The sequence below is a fragment of the Myiozetetes cayanensis genome, unplaced genomic scaffold (genome assembly GCF_022539395.1).
Source record: "Myiozetetes cayanensis isolate MyiCay16 unplaced genomic scaffold, myiCay2020 scf26, whole genome shotgun sequence".
NCBI classification, from domain to species: domain Eukaryota; kingdom Metazoa; phylum Chordata; class Aves; order Passeriformes; family Tyrannidae; genus Myiozetetes; species Myiozetetes cayanensis.
The window spans coordinates 6,111,661-6,129,550 of NW_026087477.1; the positions used below are offsets into that span (position 1 = coordinate 6,111,661).

The 17,890-nt window shown below is 47.0% G+C and overlaps 1 protein-coding gene across 1 annotated transcript in view; it reads right to left on the minus strand.

Moving 5' to 3' along the window:
* CPAMD8 (C3 and PZP like alpha-2-macroglobulin domain containing 8) overlaps positions 1–17,890 on the minus strand; it is a 46,832-nt gene that overhangs the window by 6,112 nt on the left and 22,830 nt on the right. The window contains 15 exon segments of the mRNA XM_050321281.1: positions 944–1,018; positions 1,411–1,623; positions 2,237–2,347; positions 2,437–2,542; positions 3,140–3,214; positions 7,802–7,889; positions 9,912–10,150; positions 10,522–10,584; positions 10,967–11,122; positions 11,445–11,581; positions 12,159–12,245; positions 12,892–13,057; positions 14,861–14,935; positions 15,347–15,503; positions 17,219–17,300. Of these exon segments, the coding sequence (XP_050177238.1) occupies positions 944–1,018; positions 1,411–1,623; positions 2,237–2,347; positions 2,437–2,542; positions 3,140–3,214; positions 7,802–7,889; positions 9,912–10,150; positions 10,522–10,584; positions 10,967–11,122; positions 11,445–11,581; positions 12,159–12,245; positions 12,892–13,057; positions 14,861–14,935; positions 15,347–15,503; positions 17,219–17,300 (1,830 nt within the window).

Genomic DNA, 17,890 nt, shown 5'->3' on the forward strand with positions numbered 1-17,890 from the left:
GGGAGGGAAAGCAGGACAGGCATTAAACACTAAGACTGAATGACTGATAGAAACAGTAATAATAGAATATTCACTATGTTTTTACACTTAACAAGCAAAATGTCCACCAGCTGCTGTTCAGAAGGGAAAGAACAGGCTGGGGGCTCACAATGGGCACGTGCACTCTGAGCTTTGTGCACCAGGAGGACACGAGAAGGCACAGGGACTTCTCTTGAAGAATTAAACTCGTTTTTGTCAGGAGAGTCAGAGGCCAGGGGAAAATTAACGAGTGGAAAGCAGCCAGGAAAAATCTAGCCCAGTTTATTTACTAGAAACGGCATGAAACGAGCCGTTCTATTGACCCTCCACTGCTTCTTGATGGGATGGATTGTGAGGCCTGAGCGAGTTCGACACAAGTCTTGGAAAAAGTCTATGAACATGAGCACCAAATAAAATGAGCAGCCAAATTCCTGGCTACTCCATCTCCTGACCTTAACTTTGTTTTTGCTCACTGAGGCCCTTTATTCCAAACAGCAGCTCGGGGAGAATCAAGGCTGCCAGCTCCACTCTTGCTCAGAACTGCAGGGACAAAGTGGATCCACCTGGATCCTGGTTCTTGCAGTGGTTTGTTTGGGCTGTTGTCACGTCCTGTTCAGTTGTTTGGTGGAACATATTACACCAGCCTGGTTGTAAATGGCATCTTTCCTGCACGTGCTGAACTGAGCAGGTACCCTTGCAAGATTTCCTGAGGGAAAAAGGACTAGAAGAAGAGCTGTCTGTTGTTGAATAGTTCTCACCCGTGGTTTCCTTGACCTCTTTATTCATTTCCTTGATTTCTGAATATTCTGTCTTTTCTGTAGCATCTTACAGTGTGTTTGAGAGCCAGATATATATTTTAGACAATAATAAGACAAGCTTTAACCTTGCTAAAGAAAAGGGCCTTGGATAAATGCAAAGGTGTTACCTGCTGGGGTCTGTGCAACACTGGGCTGCTCAGCTGTGTGGGAATGTGTCTCCCTTTCTTCTGGCAAATTCTTGGCTGCAAATAAAAGAGAAACAAACTCATTGCTCATAAAATTTCTTAATGCATCCACAGAAAACGTTTGCATTTCCAGAGGTGGCACAGTGAGTTTCCTGAGCTGCTGCACACCTTGAAAGCCCCTGCAGAATCCCCACAGAACACCCCATTTCGTGGATTTCATTTTTATCTGGGATTATTACTTCAGATCAAACAGTTATCTGTAATTTTCTTTTGAATTCATCCTGATGGGTAAAATCTGAGAAAGGGAAAGCCAGTTATTTCAAGCTGCTCTTCTAACTTAATCCTCTGCAGCAAAATAACACGGAGGAGATTCAGAATCGTCGCTCGCTTAGCTGAGGATTCGCAGCGACAGGATCACAAAAAAGAACGGGGAGTTGAAGGAAACCTACAGGCAGAACACTGAGACATGGGCATCTGCTCTATCCTGGTGTTGTTCCTGCAGGAGGCCACTTCCATCTGGCAGTGGTTGGGGTAGATGTGTCCGTCCGATCCGCACACGGGCTCCCCGTCGTAGCCGCAGTCGCGCGAGCACAGGCACTGCTCGAAGTACTCGTCCTCCCAGCAGCCCAAAACGTTGTGGCAAGGCCCAGAGTGAGCAAAGCCTGGGGGGGGGGCAAACAGAACCAGCCAGAGCAGTGGTTTTTGCATGGCCAAAAAAAGGGGAAGGTGGAATGGAAATATCTCATCTTCGTCTTGAATTCCCTAAGACTCGTGACACAAAATTTACAGAAAGCCTTTCTGAAAGAATCATGCACTGCAACAGCTTCCAGGCCTGGGATAAAGGAACTGTTTTGTGTGCCACAGAGCACAGAAAGGAGCAGGGAGTTTCTGGGGAATTGTTCCTTTCGCTGATGCGTGAAATTGTTCAGTCTTCCTACAGTTAATTGTGGAACAATATCACCAGGTATTTCAGAGAAAGAAAACCAAATTGCATGGTGAAGAGTTTTTCCCTTTTTGCTTACTGACACACCTCCTTGTGCAGGTTCTTCCAGAACCAGACACTACATCTTGCCTCTGAAGCAAATCACAGTCACTTTGGTGCACGAAGAGCACCCTTGCTCTGCTTGGGTGCCATCAGTTTAACAGCCAAACCCCACAAACCTTTGCAAAGCTCCCACTAACTAACACAGAACACTTTTCTAAAGATAATTTTGAGTTCTGCACGCCTCTGGGTTCTGTTTTCCAGAAGATCTGCGTGGCTTTGGTCTAACTTACCAACCCACTGGCTGGCTGAGCTTTCCACCTCATTGCAGGTCGGGCCATCGCAGAGCTCCCGAGCCAAGGGACTGTTCTCACTCACGTTGTAGAAACGAGTGGCTTCAAAAGCTGCAGGTCAGGAGGAGGGAGAAATCACAGCTGGGCCTTCTGCCTGGAGCCCTGAGGCTGGCAGGAATCAGAGGAAAAGAGGCGCTCACCTGGCTCGTAGTAATCGTACACTTTGATGGGAACGGGAGCTGTTTTCCCGACTATGTGCTCCCTGAAAGCCTGGAACTTGACACAGGTCATGCACTGGCTGGGGATCTGCATGAAATGGTGGAAAAGATTCACAACCTGCACTTTAGCTGGAGAGAGGGACAAATAAACACAGCGTGGTGTCTGATGCAGCCTGCTGAGCATGAAGGGCCCTCCAGTTCTAAGCACAGGGACTGAGATAATGAACAAAAGCCCAACAGGATGAATTAAAACACGACCTTTAAAACACATATTTGCCACACCACAATGGCAAACCTGACACTCCAGCTGTATTCCCTGTCAGCAGGCTGCTGGTTGACCAACTAGCAATTTCCTGCTGCTGACCAAGCCAAGAGACATCTCATCTTCCACTCTCAGGTCTGTGCTGTGATGTCTAAATTAAACTGCCTTTAGCAATGCTAGCTGCCCCTGAAGGTGAGATTATTTTGAGGCAAAAAGTAAGTGATATCTGCCCAGAAATGCTCTATGGGCTGAAGTTAATCACCTGTTTCCATTATGCTTTGATTTCCAACTCACCTGCATCAAAGGAGGCCAATTAGTCAATTAAAAGTAATCCCCACCTGTGAGGGACCATCAACACCAACACACTGTACCTGTGCCTCATCCACATTTCAGTCATTTTTTTATAAGAAACAAAGTCATTACCTCATCAAAATAAAACAGGACTTTTCTTCCATCCACTTCATATCTTTTTAATCCAATTTGCTTGTTCATCAATAACTAGGGGGGGAAAAGACAAACCCAACAGGTTTAGTTTCATCTCGTTTTATAGAAGTGAGGTAGAAACAAGAGAAGAAGAAAGATTTCAGACTGCTTAGAAAACTGATCACACATGAAACCCCAAGGATTTCTTCTGCAGGCAAAGGATGTTTCCATAAGAGAAGGGAAATGGCAAGAGGGCTGAAGTTGCTGTCACACAACTCAGGAAAAGCCACCTGTGTCCTTCCCTGTGACCTGATGAGGAATTGCTGGCAAGGTGCACAATGCTGAGGGCTCTTCCTGGTCCCTGGTGCATTTATCCCCTTCACACTGAGCCTGACACATCATCCAGAACCCCATGGAGCAGCTCCCAGATTGTTTTCAGCACCAAGGCTCCAGCAGGACCTCGGAGACCCCAAAACACTCAATAAGTCTCCTATTTACACTCCCTCAGACCACCAGGGAATGGTGCTGGGTATCAAAGGTCCCCTTCTCCCACCAGCTGAAAAATCCAAAACATTCTTCTGCCAGGAAAATTAATCCTCCCATTTGAAAAGAGCAGCCATTTGAAAGAGCCCCAGGCACCCCTCCCTTCTGATGAATGGGGTCAGGCCAGGCCTCTGCTCCTCATCTTCTGTCCCTCCACGGATTTGGGATTTGCATTGTACCAGCCAGGCCTCCAGACTCACCTCTTCTGCTTTTTATTTATTGGGACGATCTGCATATCCAAGGAATAATAGCAGAACAGGATCTAAGAGGACTTCCCACTTCTACAAAGCTTTATTTGAAGTTTTCCAGAAGTTACTCCTGTGATTTCTGCATTTGGAATGCTGACATCTCAATATTATGACTGCCCTGCTTGACCAGTCATTACTACTGCAATAAACTGCATTCAGAACCTTTCTATTGCAATAAACTGTATTCAGAACCTTTCTACTGCAATAAACTGTATTCAAAACCTTTCTATTGCAATAAACTGTATTCAAAACCTTTCTATTGCAATAAACTGTATTCAGAAGGTTTCTGCCACGCAGAAAACACCTAATCCAGACACTGGGGAGCATGAGGGTCTGTGGAAAAGGACTCTTGTGTTTTAATCCCAGTTTGGGGAGCTGAGTAAGGGTCAGAGCAGATATTTTCATTCTCAGTCCCATTACTTTAACCTCTGTCAGACAATCCCATTTGCAACATAGGGATAACATTCCCTTGTATTTTTTTGTTTGTTTGTTTTTGGTTTTTGGTTTTTTTTGGGGGTTTTCTTGTTTTTGGTTTTTTTTGTTGTTGTTGTTGTTGTTTTTGGGTTTTTTTGTGGGTTTTTTGTGGGGGTTTTTTTGTGGGGTTTTTTTTGTGTTTTTTTTTTTTTTGGTGGGTTTTTTTTTTTTTTTTTTTTTTTATTATTTTCCTAAGTTATTTTGAGACCTTAGACTAAAAATTCCGTGGAAAGGGGAACAAAGCATTATTATTATTATTATTATAAATAATAGTAATTATTAATATTTCAGAATTACATGAAGCAAAAGCCATTTCCACTGCAATCAGCCTTAACTGTGCCTTCCCTCAGCAGAGCGCTCCCAGTTGTTAAAAATCCAACTCCCAAGCTTCCTGCTATGACCGTAACGAGCCAAGGAACATGTGTTGGAGTCCCCCACAACATGGAAGGGGCCAATTTAATTTGTCCTTATAATTTGAGGGGCCTGCTGGTGGCTGTAACTCCTCAGCGGTGGGATGGCTGCAGACAGTGCTTTTATGAGGGCTCCGAGGGGCTGGCGCCACCGGGACCTGCTCAGCTCAGCTCAAGCCGCATTTTTGGTGGTGAGGTTTGATCCCCCCCAAGCCCGGGGTGACCTCCCGACCCTGTCGACACCCGGCATTATTAGGAGGATTTGTGGCTGCCCTGGGCGTGCACGGAGCCTTCATTAACCGGGGCTGCCCCGGGGGCTGCTGCTCCCACACTGCTCCCTCCACGCATTTACAGCCCAGCCACGCCAGGGAATGGGCTGGGATGGCAGGGAAAGGCAGCTTTGGGAATGATGGGACCTGCCTGTGCTGAAGGTGGGGTCCGAAATACAGCAGGGAACGAAGGCAGTGGAGGAATTTTATTGTGCATCCACGTTTGATGGCCATGGAGAAGTCACAGAAGAACAGGAGAACCCTCTGCCTGCTTCCACCCAGGCCAGGCTTGGGACTGGGACACAACACAGGAAAGGTTCGTGGTGCTTCTTCCCTGGGAGGGTGCGGAGGCCCTGGCACAGGTTGCCCAGAGAAGCTGTGGCTGCCCCTGGATCCCTGGAAGTGTCCAAGGCCAGGTTGGATGGGGCTTGGAGCACACCTGGGCTGGTGGAAGGTGTCCCTGCCCATGGCAGGAGGTGGAACTGGATGAGCTTTAAGGTCCCTTCCAACCCAACCCATTCTGGGATTCTACCCCGAGCAAAAGGGTTTTGAAACATTACAGAGCCAGTTCACTGGGCAATCAGAATCAGGCTTCCTAATGATAATCACAAATTTACAATGATCCTGCAGTGTTCCTGCAGCTGAGAACGTGTTGCAGCATTCCCTGGACACAGGTTAGAGCAAAGCAGGGCTCACAGCGCAGGAGGGGCTGCACGTGGCAGCATTTTAGTGGTAACTGCACACAAAATAAGCACATTTGGTTGCCAAGTCTTCCCCTGGGACACTCGTGCCTGGCCCAGCCTTGTGAACAACCTCAGAGCAGAGCAGAGTAGAGCACAGCTGCCCTGGCAAAGGGAAAAGCATTCAGGGACCAGAGGGACAGAACCTGCACAATCACACACAAACACGTGAGACCTTCTCAGCTCCTCAGCTTAGAAACCTTCAGCTCAGTCCCCTGGTGACCCCAGGGAGGGAGACACTCACCCAGTGCAGCCTGGAGGATGGGAACTCCTAATTTGGGAAGGAGGACAGGGATTTGTTCCTCAGCCTAACAATTTTCCTGTTCTTCTGCAATGAAAATCCCTTTAGGTCCCTTCTTTCAACTCCTTCCCTCTGCTGATAAGACATTCCAGGGGTTTAGGACCATAAAGACATCCTGTTGTTCTCCTCCTGTGCCATTTTGAGCTCTCTGCCTCGAGCCAGGTTGTTACCCCTATTTTTTCTGCCATTATTTACATAAAGAGAACTTATCTGACAGCGGCACAAATGACCCCAGCACCTCCAGCAGGAGCAGAGAGAACAGGAACCAAACCCACTGCAGGTCCCTCCACCTGATTGTCCTCCTTTCTCTTTCCACAGGGATACTGGAGAACTCCTACCAACTCACCTGAATAATCAGATTCAGTTTTGTTGCACCATTTGTTGCATGTGTGAGAGAGAAAAATCAGGCCCAGAAGTTCATCAGGCAGATGAAAATTGGTGTGTTTTGACATGCACGCATTTGAAAACAGAATTCTCCACAGGCAGCTTGGGAGCTGATATGAATAACTTCAATATTTCTCTTTGCAGGAATAATTTCATATCTGATTAAGACAGGAATATTCCAGCACAGTTCCCTAAGAGTTGAAAGGATGCAGTTCCTTCTCAGGGGTTAATACACGAATTTCTGTGGCCTCAGTGACAGCCCAGGAGACCAAATGACAGCAGCTTCTGACATGGATTGTCAGCCACTCCAGAGGGACATATTTGCCTCATTTTCCCCAAGAAAATATAAATAAAATATAAGTCATATATATAATCTATAATATAATAATATAAATTAGCCAAATCACGTGCAATCCTAGAGAATACAAAGCCATGTGCACTTTTTTCTTGAATTAAGAATTTCTTGAATTTCTGCCTGTTCTTTGCCATGGTTCTGCTTTAAAATTCTCTCCCCAAATCCCTCCCCCCTTCAGTAAATAATGAAGAAAAACTTATTAACACAAGAGCTCTTTTGGAAGCAAGAGATTTTTTTAGCTCTTTACCCGTTCTCAAGGACACAGAGATTTTACACCTCTTTGGTTAAATAGTCCTTAAAAACCTCTTTGCAGCACAAAAAGCCCAGCAGTGAATGAAAGGTTCCACAAGATGCAACGAATGCAGAGCTTCCACAAATCTGCAGCCAAGCTCAAGATTACAGAGCATCTGCCCTAAAAGGTTGGCTGGGCACGAGGCACATTCTGTCCACCTCAGCTTGGCTGCAGGAAACACGATGTTCTTGCAGAGAGGAGGGGAAAAAATATTTAAAAATAAATAGAATAAAAAAAAAAAAAAAAAAAGGGTCCAAAATTCCAAGACACGGAGCCTCCAAAGAAATGGGATCCAGATGTTGGAGATAACACAGCTCACTAAGCAGCCGTAAACAGCTCCTGTTAGAGCACATTTGCACTTCAGCTTTTCCAAGGGCTCTCAGTTAATTGCTGTGCATTGGCTCAGGGAGAACCTTCCCCAGCCCTGCTGGTGCATTTGGTCACCCTGCCCACAACATCTGGCTGCTCACTGCAGAGAAACAAGGGCTGACAAGTGAGGTCTCTGCGCCTTCCCCTCGTTTTAATTCCATCTTTTCAGCGCTGCTCTGCCATTAAATTTGATTTAATTTAAATGGCTTTTGCCCCCTTCCCCCCTCAAAGGGAATCCCTCCCAGTCGTGCCTTGCATTCCCATTCCAGCCTCTTACCTGCTCCAGGCTCTCGATGTCTGCCCGAAAACCTGAGAACAAGGGCACTTCCAAAACAGCCATGTTGGAGGATCCAGAGTGCAGCCATCTGCCCATGGGAATGAAAACAGGGAGAAAAAACCAACTCAGCAGCCGAGATAATAAATGATAGGTGGGCGACTCAGGGTGGAGAACAAACAAAATGAACTTCAGAAGAACAAGAAGTTATTAAAAGGATCTGCTTTTCTCTGAAGTGCTCATGGAAAGCCACAGAGTACTTGGTTTTACAAAGTCCTCTTCTTTTCTTCGACAAAATGATGGCCAACTGACAGGGGACAGAGATGTAGGAGATGTGCAGGGAAATGGAAGAAGAAAAGCAGAGGAATGTCACCTGTGGGGCTGCTTGCTTTCTTTTTCCATCAATCACTGAGAGAACACACTTGGTAAAAGGAAAACAACCCTTGGAATAGAAGAAATTTTGGGGTTTTTTTAAGCAGAGGGTTGTAGATGGACTGTGGTGGAAGAGCAGTGTTACCTCCCAACACCAGCCAGGGTCATTCAACCCTGGAGTTTCATAAAGGCCATTTCCCTCCAGCATCTAATTGACACTGAGAAAAGTATCTTTGCTAACGAGTCAGCAAACTCACCCTGTAGTTACTGATGTTAAAGAATTCACTGCCCGTATTATCTTCTATAATATTAACGAAAACTCCAAAAACCCACTGAAATTCAGAGTTTTTGCTGCTGAAGAGTTCATTTAAAAAACCCCACAGGGGAAGGGGTGGAGGGAAAGTCTATTTGGGCCGTTGCAAAAGTCTCAATGTTTGCAGAAAGGCAGAAGAGCCGACACCCTAACCCAGCTCGTGGTAACCCCAGAACAACCCCCCTTTTCTCTGCACTCCCAGCCAGCTCTGAGCTCTCCCTGCCCTGTTTGCTGTTGGGTTTCACCATGGCGAGGGTGGACCCAGGAGGGCCCATCAGCTCGTGCCCAGCGCTGAGAAAACACAATTCACAGCTTTCCAAAGCCAAACCCTGCCAGCTCTGAGCTGGAGGCTCCTCTCTCTGGAGATCCCCTCCAGCTCTGGGGTGGGTGGGTGGGTGAACTGGCTGAGGATGGAACACCCCACCCCAGCTCTACGCCCACAGTAGCATGAGGTGGCCTGGGGACAGAGCCAGCTGGCTCTGGGTGAGGCTCTCCAGGCTCCCAGAGACATCAAGCCTTCTTAATTCCAACCTAACTGCACGCTCCCTACTCCCTAATAAATCACACAGAGTCCCTTTGCCTGCATTTCCCCCTTTCTCTGTTCCATCTCCCAGCCCTGTGTTCTCCCTCACTCCCCAAAATCACCCCCAGGACTTCACTGAGCACGCCAGCACTTCATTTACACCCTGAGAACACCCCCAGCTCAAAATCTCTCAGCTGTCAGCCTCAGATGACACTCCTCTCTTCGTGTGCCTAAATAAGATGATGGAGTCGAGAGCATTGTTACTGGGAGAAGGGGAGGGAAAGGAAGATTTCATTTGCTTTTGTTTTCTTTCCAAGCAGTCCAGCTCCTTGCACTGGGCTTCCCCTCACATTCCTGTCTTTGCTCCAGCAATTCCCAGGGCAGGAGTTATTTCAGAAATATCAGCAGAGGGGTTGTGTTGATGCAGGGCAGCCTCCTCAGCATCGTGTCAATAATATTTATAGAAGTATTGACACAATTAAGGTATTAGTTAACCAGTTGAATTTACCTCACTCTGCTAAATGAAGCCTGTTACTGAGGACTTAGAAAATAATCCAGAGCTTTTTCTTTTCATCCTGACACAAACATTCAAACATCCCATTTGTCATCTTCAGGGGTTTGGAGAGGGAACAAAGAAACTCGGCGATAAAAACCCAAGGTGTTGCCACCTTTGCAAATTTGTTCTTCCTTCTCTGTGCCTGACGTGCACTTGGCACCAAAAATGCTCAGAGCCAGCAGGCAGTGCTAGAGAACGATCATGGGATGGCTCTGTCCCACCACCCATGACGGTGGTTGAAAGTCCTCCTACCCCACTGGAGACACGAACAGCGCAGCAAGGAAGAATCTGGCAATGATGATCAGGAAATTAAACGTCCTGGCGAGGAGCAGGGGGTGGCATTTCCTACCTGGTGCAGGTCTCCAGGATGACTTTGTACTCCCGGTGGTCCTGGTCCGACGCCGGGTCATCGTCGTCCCCCAGGGCCCTGTCCCTGTGCGAGGCCTCGGAGCGATTCTCGTCCGCAGAGCCCGAGTTCAGGGGGTTGGGGGCCTGCAGGTGCTGCTCTGACTTTGGCTCCTTGAGGTTGACCAGCAGCTGGAAAGCTGGCTTGGCGATGGGGTCGGGGACGTTGTAAGTGACGTCAATCTGCGGCGGGAAGGGGGAGAAGCAAAACCAATCAGGGTGGTTTGTTTTTAGACACCAACGTGTCGTGGCACCCACAAATACTCCCTGAAGACCAAAATGAACACCAGATTTCTTCAGAGAGAGGGAATGGGAGGAAAAGAGGCAACAGAGGCTTTACCATGTGGTTATACAGAGGTAAAGCTCAACCAGACCAGATCCAGTCACATTTACATCTATGAATTAAAGCAACACCCCGTTATATCATTACTTTGAGAGCAATTCCGAGTGTAACTCCTTCCTCACAGCAAGCTGGGGTTTACAAAAGTAGCAAACAGACTGAGTTTAGAGATCATCTGCTCACATCCTTTCTCCAGCCCCCAGGGCAGCCTTACCTGCATCAGACAGCAGCCTTCACCTTTGGCACTCACGAACAGCCCTGTGGGAATGCTGGGGATCTGGGGAGAATCCACAGTTAAGACATGGCACTCAGAATGGAAATTAATGTCAGTTCAGCTTTCCCCTGTCCAAATATCTTTGTGGTTATAAAGGAGACTGCAGAAGTGAAGTGACTGTGATTCTTTTCAGCCACCTGCACTTACAATGGCAGAAAAAAGCAGCAGCACAAAAGAAGCCTCAGGGGTGAAAATAGGATGAAAAATGCCTTTAATTTTGAGTGCTGCCTCCTTCATCCTAGAACCCAGCCATAAAAGCCCAGAAAGTCCCCAGATCTCAGTGTTTAACTTGTGCTTTTACCCTTCCAGATCCAAGTCCTCAGTCAGAACTCAGCTCACATGGGCTGCTTAAAAAATTTGGCCACACAAACACAAAACCACCCACCACTGCAGTCTGGAGGACTTTTTTATTCATCTTGTTGAGCTCAAATGTCTCCTGGTAGTCTAGGTTAGTAGAAGCCAAGGAAATGGTCAGGTTGACTCCTCCAACATAAGAAAGGATGGCATATTCAGCCAGAGCCTGCAGGGCCACACAGGTGTCCTGGGGATCAGAAGAAGGAGGGATTAGAATAGTGAAGAACACAGGAGTAAAACTTCCAAACAACTGTGCCCTACAGTCACCAGCTTCTGGTGGCAGAATCTTCCTTAATCCAGATGTCAGGGTTTTGCTCACTTTTCCTGTCACAGGTGCCTGTGAGGACAAGGACAAGTCTGGGTTCCTTTCAAATTATCAGTCTGGGGAAGTTTTTCCTCTTATCAGGACACAAACAATTTCTGTCTGGACTCTGGATGAAAACTCTGCATTCCTGAATCAATTGATAATGAATCAAAACTACCTTTTATTTTTTTTTTTTTTCCCCCACCTGAGTAGATGAGAATCCTCCCAGGGCATTCCTTTGCTGTGAAAGCCATTTTACCACAGGGAGTGCAGAGGCCACGTCTCCCAGGAGTGTGTAGGTCAGGAGGGCATAGGATGTCATTTCTACCTCTGCAGAGACAACTGAAAGGGAGGGGTATTAAAAAAAAAAAACAAGAACAAATACCCAGAAGTGAAAATCTAGGCAGATCTACAGATAGTTCTATGAATATTCATTAAATGAAAAATACAACTCATAATTTTGAGAATCTGTAGAAGCAAATACAGGAAAATAGTCTGCACCCAAGATACATCACCTTCCAAAGATGTCTTGCCTTCACATAATAGATCACCTTCTTTCTACCTGATTATTATCCCATAAGGAATTTATCTCCCACTCCAGTTCTGCTTTGCTGCTGCCCCTACTGTATTCCTGTCCTGAGATTTTCATTCCATACCCAGCTCCATCCTTCCTGAACGTTGGTGTCCCTACATCATATCCCCTGTGGCCCATCCTCTCTGGGCCCCATCCTGCTCTGTCTCATTTAGTTCTTTCAGCACAACAGTACCTGCTTTTGGGAACTCTCCTTTCCTCTGGCCCCTGCCCTGCCTGACAGTTTCAGAATACCCTTTATTATAAAAACAATCCAATAAAATCCATGCAGCCATTGGGCTGGTGGTGCAGCCCTTGCTTTTATCTCTGTCTTTGCACTGCAGGTACCTGATTGAGAGAGTCCATCGTTAAATCCCATGAAAGTGTCTTCATCAGTGACCAGGGTTCCTGTGAGGCTCCAGTGTGTAAAGCCATCTGAAAAGAGAGAGGACAGTGGGATATGTGTGTTATCAGAGCAGGAGTTCAGCTCAGCCTCTGTGTGTGGGAATAGTCAAATTCCCCCTTGGAATTGTCTCCATCCGTGCCCTGAACTGCACTGAACTGTCCCTGCTGTCCCTGGGCAAGAGGCTCCCTTCAAATTGCAAAGATGACTCAACGTGACAAATGAGGTAATTCTTGGATTTTTGGATTAAAATACACCAGCACACCCTCGGGGAACGTGAGGTGTTCCAGGGCAAACACTCGTGGACAGGAAAGGCCCTGCAGAGCCTCTGCTGCTCTTGGCTCAACATCAGCAGGACTGAGGTGTCAGCCTTCCCCAGTCCCAGAGTGAAACTGTGCTGGGAGGAGACATCTCCCAGGCTCCATCCCCTCCAGTAACCCCAACACAGCACTCACAGGATATGCTGAGCTGGAAAGGACCCACATGGACCATCCAGTCCAACTCCTGTCCCTGCAGAGTCACAACCTGAGAGGATCATCCAAACACTCCTGGAGCTCTGGCAGCCTCGGGGCTGGGCCCACTGTCCTGGGGAGCCTGGTCAGTGCCCCACCACCCTCTGGGGGAAGAACCTTAGTCTGTAATTGCCTGTTCTTGCAGGGGGGCTGATGGTTTAGGTACCTTGGGTGATGGCCATGCTGTTCATCCTGCGCAGCGTCACCGCCGCCGACGGGCTGTGCAGCAGGGTCAGGGCGTAGGCAGTCAGGGCAGTGGTGTAGGGGTCTTCTGCTGAGTACAGGTTGGACTCCAAGAAGTGCTTTGCTTTGTCAACTGCTGTTCTTTCTTCCTGTATTCAGGGGGAAAGAGCCCAGACGTGTTACCAGCCTCTGTGTCTCAGAACTTACAATCACTTTATTACTCACTGTATCACATCCCTTTAAAAAAACCACCAAAAACAAAGCAAAAAAAAAAAACAACCCACAAAAAATCCAGCAGTGAACTAGGAAGGATGCATTTTGCTCTCTGCAGAAAGCTGAAGAAATTCCATGCCCCTGCAAGGCAGATGAACAGAGCAGAAGCGAGTTCTCCACTGTAGGTTTGATTGTGTTCCTGACACTCCGGAGCGTCTGGCAGACGCCAGAGGATAATAAAGGCCAAGGTTCCCAGGGGTCCCTGCAGCCAACAAACATGTTTTATTAACTCCCTCGATGACCTCACCATGCAGGAACGTGGCTCTGATAATTTATAGAAACAGTTTAATTGGACTTGATGTAATTTGGTTTCCTTTGATTTCCCTGTGGCACTAACCTTCCCCTTCCTCATTTCCTAGAAAAGATCATTAGTAACACTTGCAAATCTCCTCTAGGAAAACCATTAGACCCACAGAAAATGCACTTGCAGCAAGTAAAAAACGCTGCAACCCACGGAGAGCATCACATCCCTGCTCAGAGGGGGGCACTGAAGGGCAGGGGGAAGCTCCTCTGGGAGCATCAGAGGATTTTCTGCATTTTTCATAAGGGTGAAAGCCTTCCACTCCAACAAGAACAGGGGGTTAGGGGGCATCTGCTTGCAACAGCAGCATGCTCTCTCTTCAGGCTCCTCATCAGAAGTGCTGAGGTTAATCAGAGCTCCTGAAGGGATAAGTTCTGTTTGCACTGGGCTGTCTCGACATCTCCCCCACTCCCAGGGTTGTGCCTCAATGGGCCATCCTTTTGTCCGAGCGCAAATCACCAAGAGATGCTCTAAAATCCTCCTCCTTTCACCTTCCAGGCAGCTCTACCTACACCCACCACCCCCACCACCCTTTCCCTTGGCTGCTGGAGAGCAAGGGAAGAGCTGGATCCGTGTTCCCAGTCCTAAACAGTGGGAATGTTTAACTGTGATCTCCTCTGAGCATCTCCAGGCAAAACCACAGAGGACAGGAGCCCTGTTTTAATGGGAGTTTTAAGAAGGACTCTGAAACACCAGTTGTACTGGAAATTGTGGTTTTGTGGTGGTTTTTGTGGTTTTTTTTTCCTGATTCAGAAATCATGCAATGGAATTGAATATTCTGATAGAGCTGTTCTCTTTTCTGTAGTGTTTCTGTTCTCACTACAAAGAAGAAAAGGATTCTTCTGCAGAGCCCTCAATCCCCCCCCAGTGCAGGAGAGCAGCTCTCCAAAGGCACTTTAATCCAACAGCAGTAGCTTTTTGGCCCCTGCAGCCAAGGCAGAGCACAGCAGTTTGCTGAATCCTCGAGTTAAACTGCTCTTAGCACCAAGCCAGCTTTTCTGAGCCTTTCCAGGCAAACAACCAGGAGCTGCAGAGGCTGAAATCACACCTTGGAGCTCCAAGGCAGAGAACACTTCTTGCAGGAGTTTCTGGGAGAGGTGGAGGGATGGGGCTGCAGGGAAGTGTTTTGCTCTGGTAGAATAATCATGAGCTGATGGTAGAAGGGTGGGAGATCACCTTGAACAACTTCAGACCAGATTCCTCAACTTTAGAATAATCTCAAGGCTTTGCAGCAGCCTCTGCTGCCTGGATGCTGTCACTCAACTGATCACAGAACCTTTGAGAGCAAACAGCAGTGAAGTGAAGTTTAAAAAAGAAAATAGAGAGAATTTTTCAGAACATGTAGCACGTGAGAGCTGTTTAACTGAGTTTTTGTTACCTCAGAGGTGACACCTGTTTCCAGAAGAGATGCAACCACATAAGCTGTGAGGGAGATCTTGCCATGGATTCCCCCCTGGAAGGGCAAACAACACAAACCACCAGATGAAAACCAGAGAGGAGGACACTGGATAAAGAGCCTTGAAGCAAGACAGAGAACATGTCAGAACTAGAGAAGCTGGGGCATCCCAGAATCTCTTTTGCTTGGCACAGGAAGAGTAGGAAACTCAGGAACCCAAGATTGGTTGGACCAGGCAGTGGCCTGAGGACACACTCCATGCACACAGGACTTGTGTAGGATTTGGACATCCTGCTCTCCCTCCTCTGGGGACCCCACCCAGGCACACTTCTGCCAGACCTGTCTGAACCCAAATTCTCCTCCTTCTTCCAGCCATCCAAGTGCAAATTTCGTATTAAGCATAAGGAAAGTGCATCACTTCATGCTTTGATAAGAACTTTAAAAAGGTTCTTGTGGCGTGGTTTTTACCTGGATGTCTTTATTTAGTATCCTGCCCATAGCAGGAAAAGAACCATCTTCTTTCTGGTGCTGGATGATCCAGTCTTTGGCAGCTGTCAGTTCTTTGGGGTCGATGAAAATAAACCCACGGGACTGAGCAAAGGACTTGAGGACGAAAGCTGTGAGCCTGTAAATAGGAGTGTATCATTTTTACCGAGAAAACAAATTCAGAATAAAGTATCAGTAAGGGAAAACCAACATTCTTAGAAAGCAAACAAAAAAAATCATGTTGGGAAACATTAAATATTGTTGTTAAAAAATTCATGTGTGAAAGCACCTGAACACTGCCCAAACTTCTGGGTAAGAACAGGGCTAGGGGTCAACTAACTTGAAAAGTAGAACTCAGAGATACATTTGTTGTAGTTGTGGCACACCCCGAAATATAGTTCTTTTTTTATAGGTGCTCATCTGCCACCTAAATTATTAAAGTTTTTAAGTCAAGAATCAATATTTTTAAATTAAGAATCAATATATTTCTTATAAGAAATCCAGATCCATTGCTGAAGTCTGAGTTAGACTTTAGAGAGAGTAAAGATTTAAGGAAGCACACCAGAAGTGCTTTTGGAATTCTAAACCTCTGACAACAAGTGTGAGCACTGGCCAGCTCTGGGAGATTGAGTCATCCCATTTACAAGCCCCTGAGGAATGGGAGGGTAGCAAACACTGCCTAGCAGGGGAGTTTTCAAGTGTTAAGTAATTCCATGTCACCACATTTGACATGGAGGGACTGGGAGATGCCAGAGCTGAGATAAAAGCTCAGGGAGGCAGCAGCATCAGCGGTGCTTCCCCTCCAGTGAGTTTGGGAGGTAAATCAGTCAAAACCAAAATACAGAGCAGATGGAGAAGCCAGATGACAGCACAGGCACGTGAATGAAGACAAGGATCCACTTGAGCTGAGCCAGAGGCAGCCACACCGAGGTGATGCCACAAAACTCCCAGGCCAGGGTGTCCCAGGAGCACATCACGACATGAGCTGATCCCTCACTTCTTCATTTCTGGCTCTCCTGTTGTTCTGAAAGTCCTGCACTTATTCTCAGAGCATAAATCCACCCCAGTTCATCCATAAGAATTCTTTGGGGGTGTTGAGTTGGTTTTGGGGGGGTGGTTTTTTTTTCCCTGCCCTGGTAGAAGCCTCGGCCATTTCCAGACCCAGCACATTTCTCTGCACACACTGAGTGGTGAAGCTCCATCCCCTGGGGGAATTTGGGGCTTAAAGGCTCCATAATTGCTACTCCACTTCCAAATAGGAACCTTAAGAAGGGCTTCTGTGCCTGAACTTCATATCCAGTGTATAAATTGGGGAGAATTACCTGGAAAAGGGGCCCATCTGGGTTCGGGAGGGGGTGTCTGGCATCGGTCAGTGAGTGGTGTTTTGCCTTATTATGTCAATTATGTCAATATTATTATGATTTACCATTATTACTGCATTTTTTACTTTATTTCTGGTTATTAATCTGTTCTTATCTCAACCTCCAAGTTTCACTTTGATTCTCCTTCCCATCCCACCAGGCTGGGGGGAAAAGAGAAGCCGATTGAACGAGCAGCTCCGTGGGGTTTAAATTTCCAGCTGGGCTTAAACCAGGACAACACATTAGTGTAGATCTGACTATCTCATCTGCTCCTGAATCCTGGAACAACTATATCACACCTCCTAGGGTGGTGAGGACACTCAGCAGCAATTCTGTACTGACTGAGTGTTTACTGTATTATTCCTTTTCTCCACTGTGTGCGACACCACGACAGAGGCTGGAAAATCCCTCTTCTTTCGCAGCCAGTTGTGTATTTTTCCCATTTAGCAAACACTTCCCACTTTTTCTGACTGTGTCTTAAATAGCAACTCACCACATGCTTCCTGAGGAATCCCTCTCCCCAAAAGCGCTGTAGGAGCCGTCCTGTCTCCTGTAGGTCAGCTGGCGTTGGTAGCCTGGAAATCACAAAAGAATTGGGGGAGTCCAAAACCCTCACGCAGGGAAAACCAAGGATTTCGAGTGGATGAAGACTCAGAGCATCTGGCACTCGTGTAAGGGGTTCAGCCTCTTGTTGTGCTGTGAGTGAGAGCCAGCTCTGTGTCCATGCAGCCTATCCAGAAATCCTGTCGGGATAACATCTGGGACACTGCAGCTCCTGCCTTCTGGACACTGGAAATGTTAAAAATGTGATACTCCTCTGAAAAAAATGCAGTATCAAAAGACAGATTATTATTTTTTTCCTCAAGCCCACAGCCACTCTCCTTCTGCTCTACTGAATGCACAGTGCAGATGAAAATGGTTTGCCTTCAACAGCACAGCTGGATTCAGACTTTTCTCCAAAGCTGTTGCTTGGGACAACTTAATGCAACTGTAACATAACAAGAACAGCTGGGATCTCGATGCACACCAAGATTTCCAACCTACCAGGGTTGTCTTAAGGCTTGTTTTAAGCAACATTATTAACAAGCTGAATGCTGAAGGTAAGAACTCTCTCCTGAAATGTCTTCCTAGACTGAAAATGAAGAAAGACACTCCAAGTGCTCTT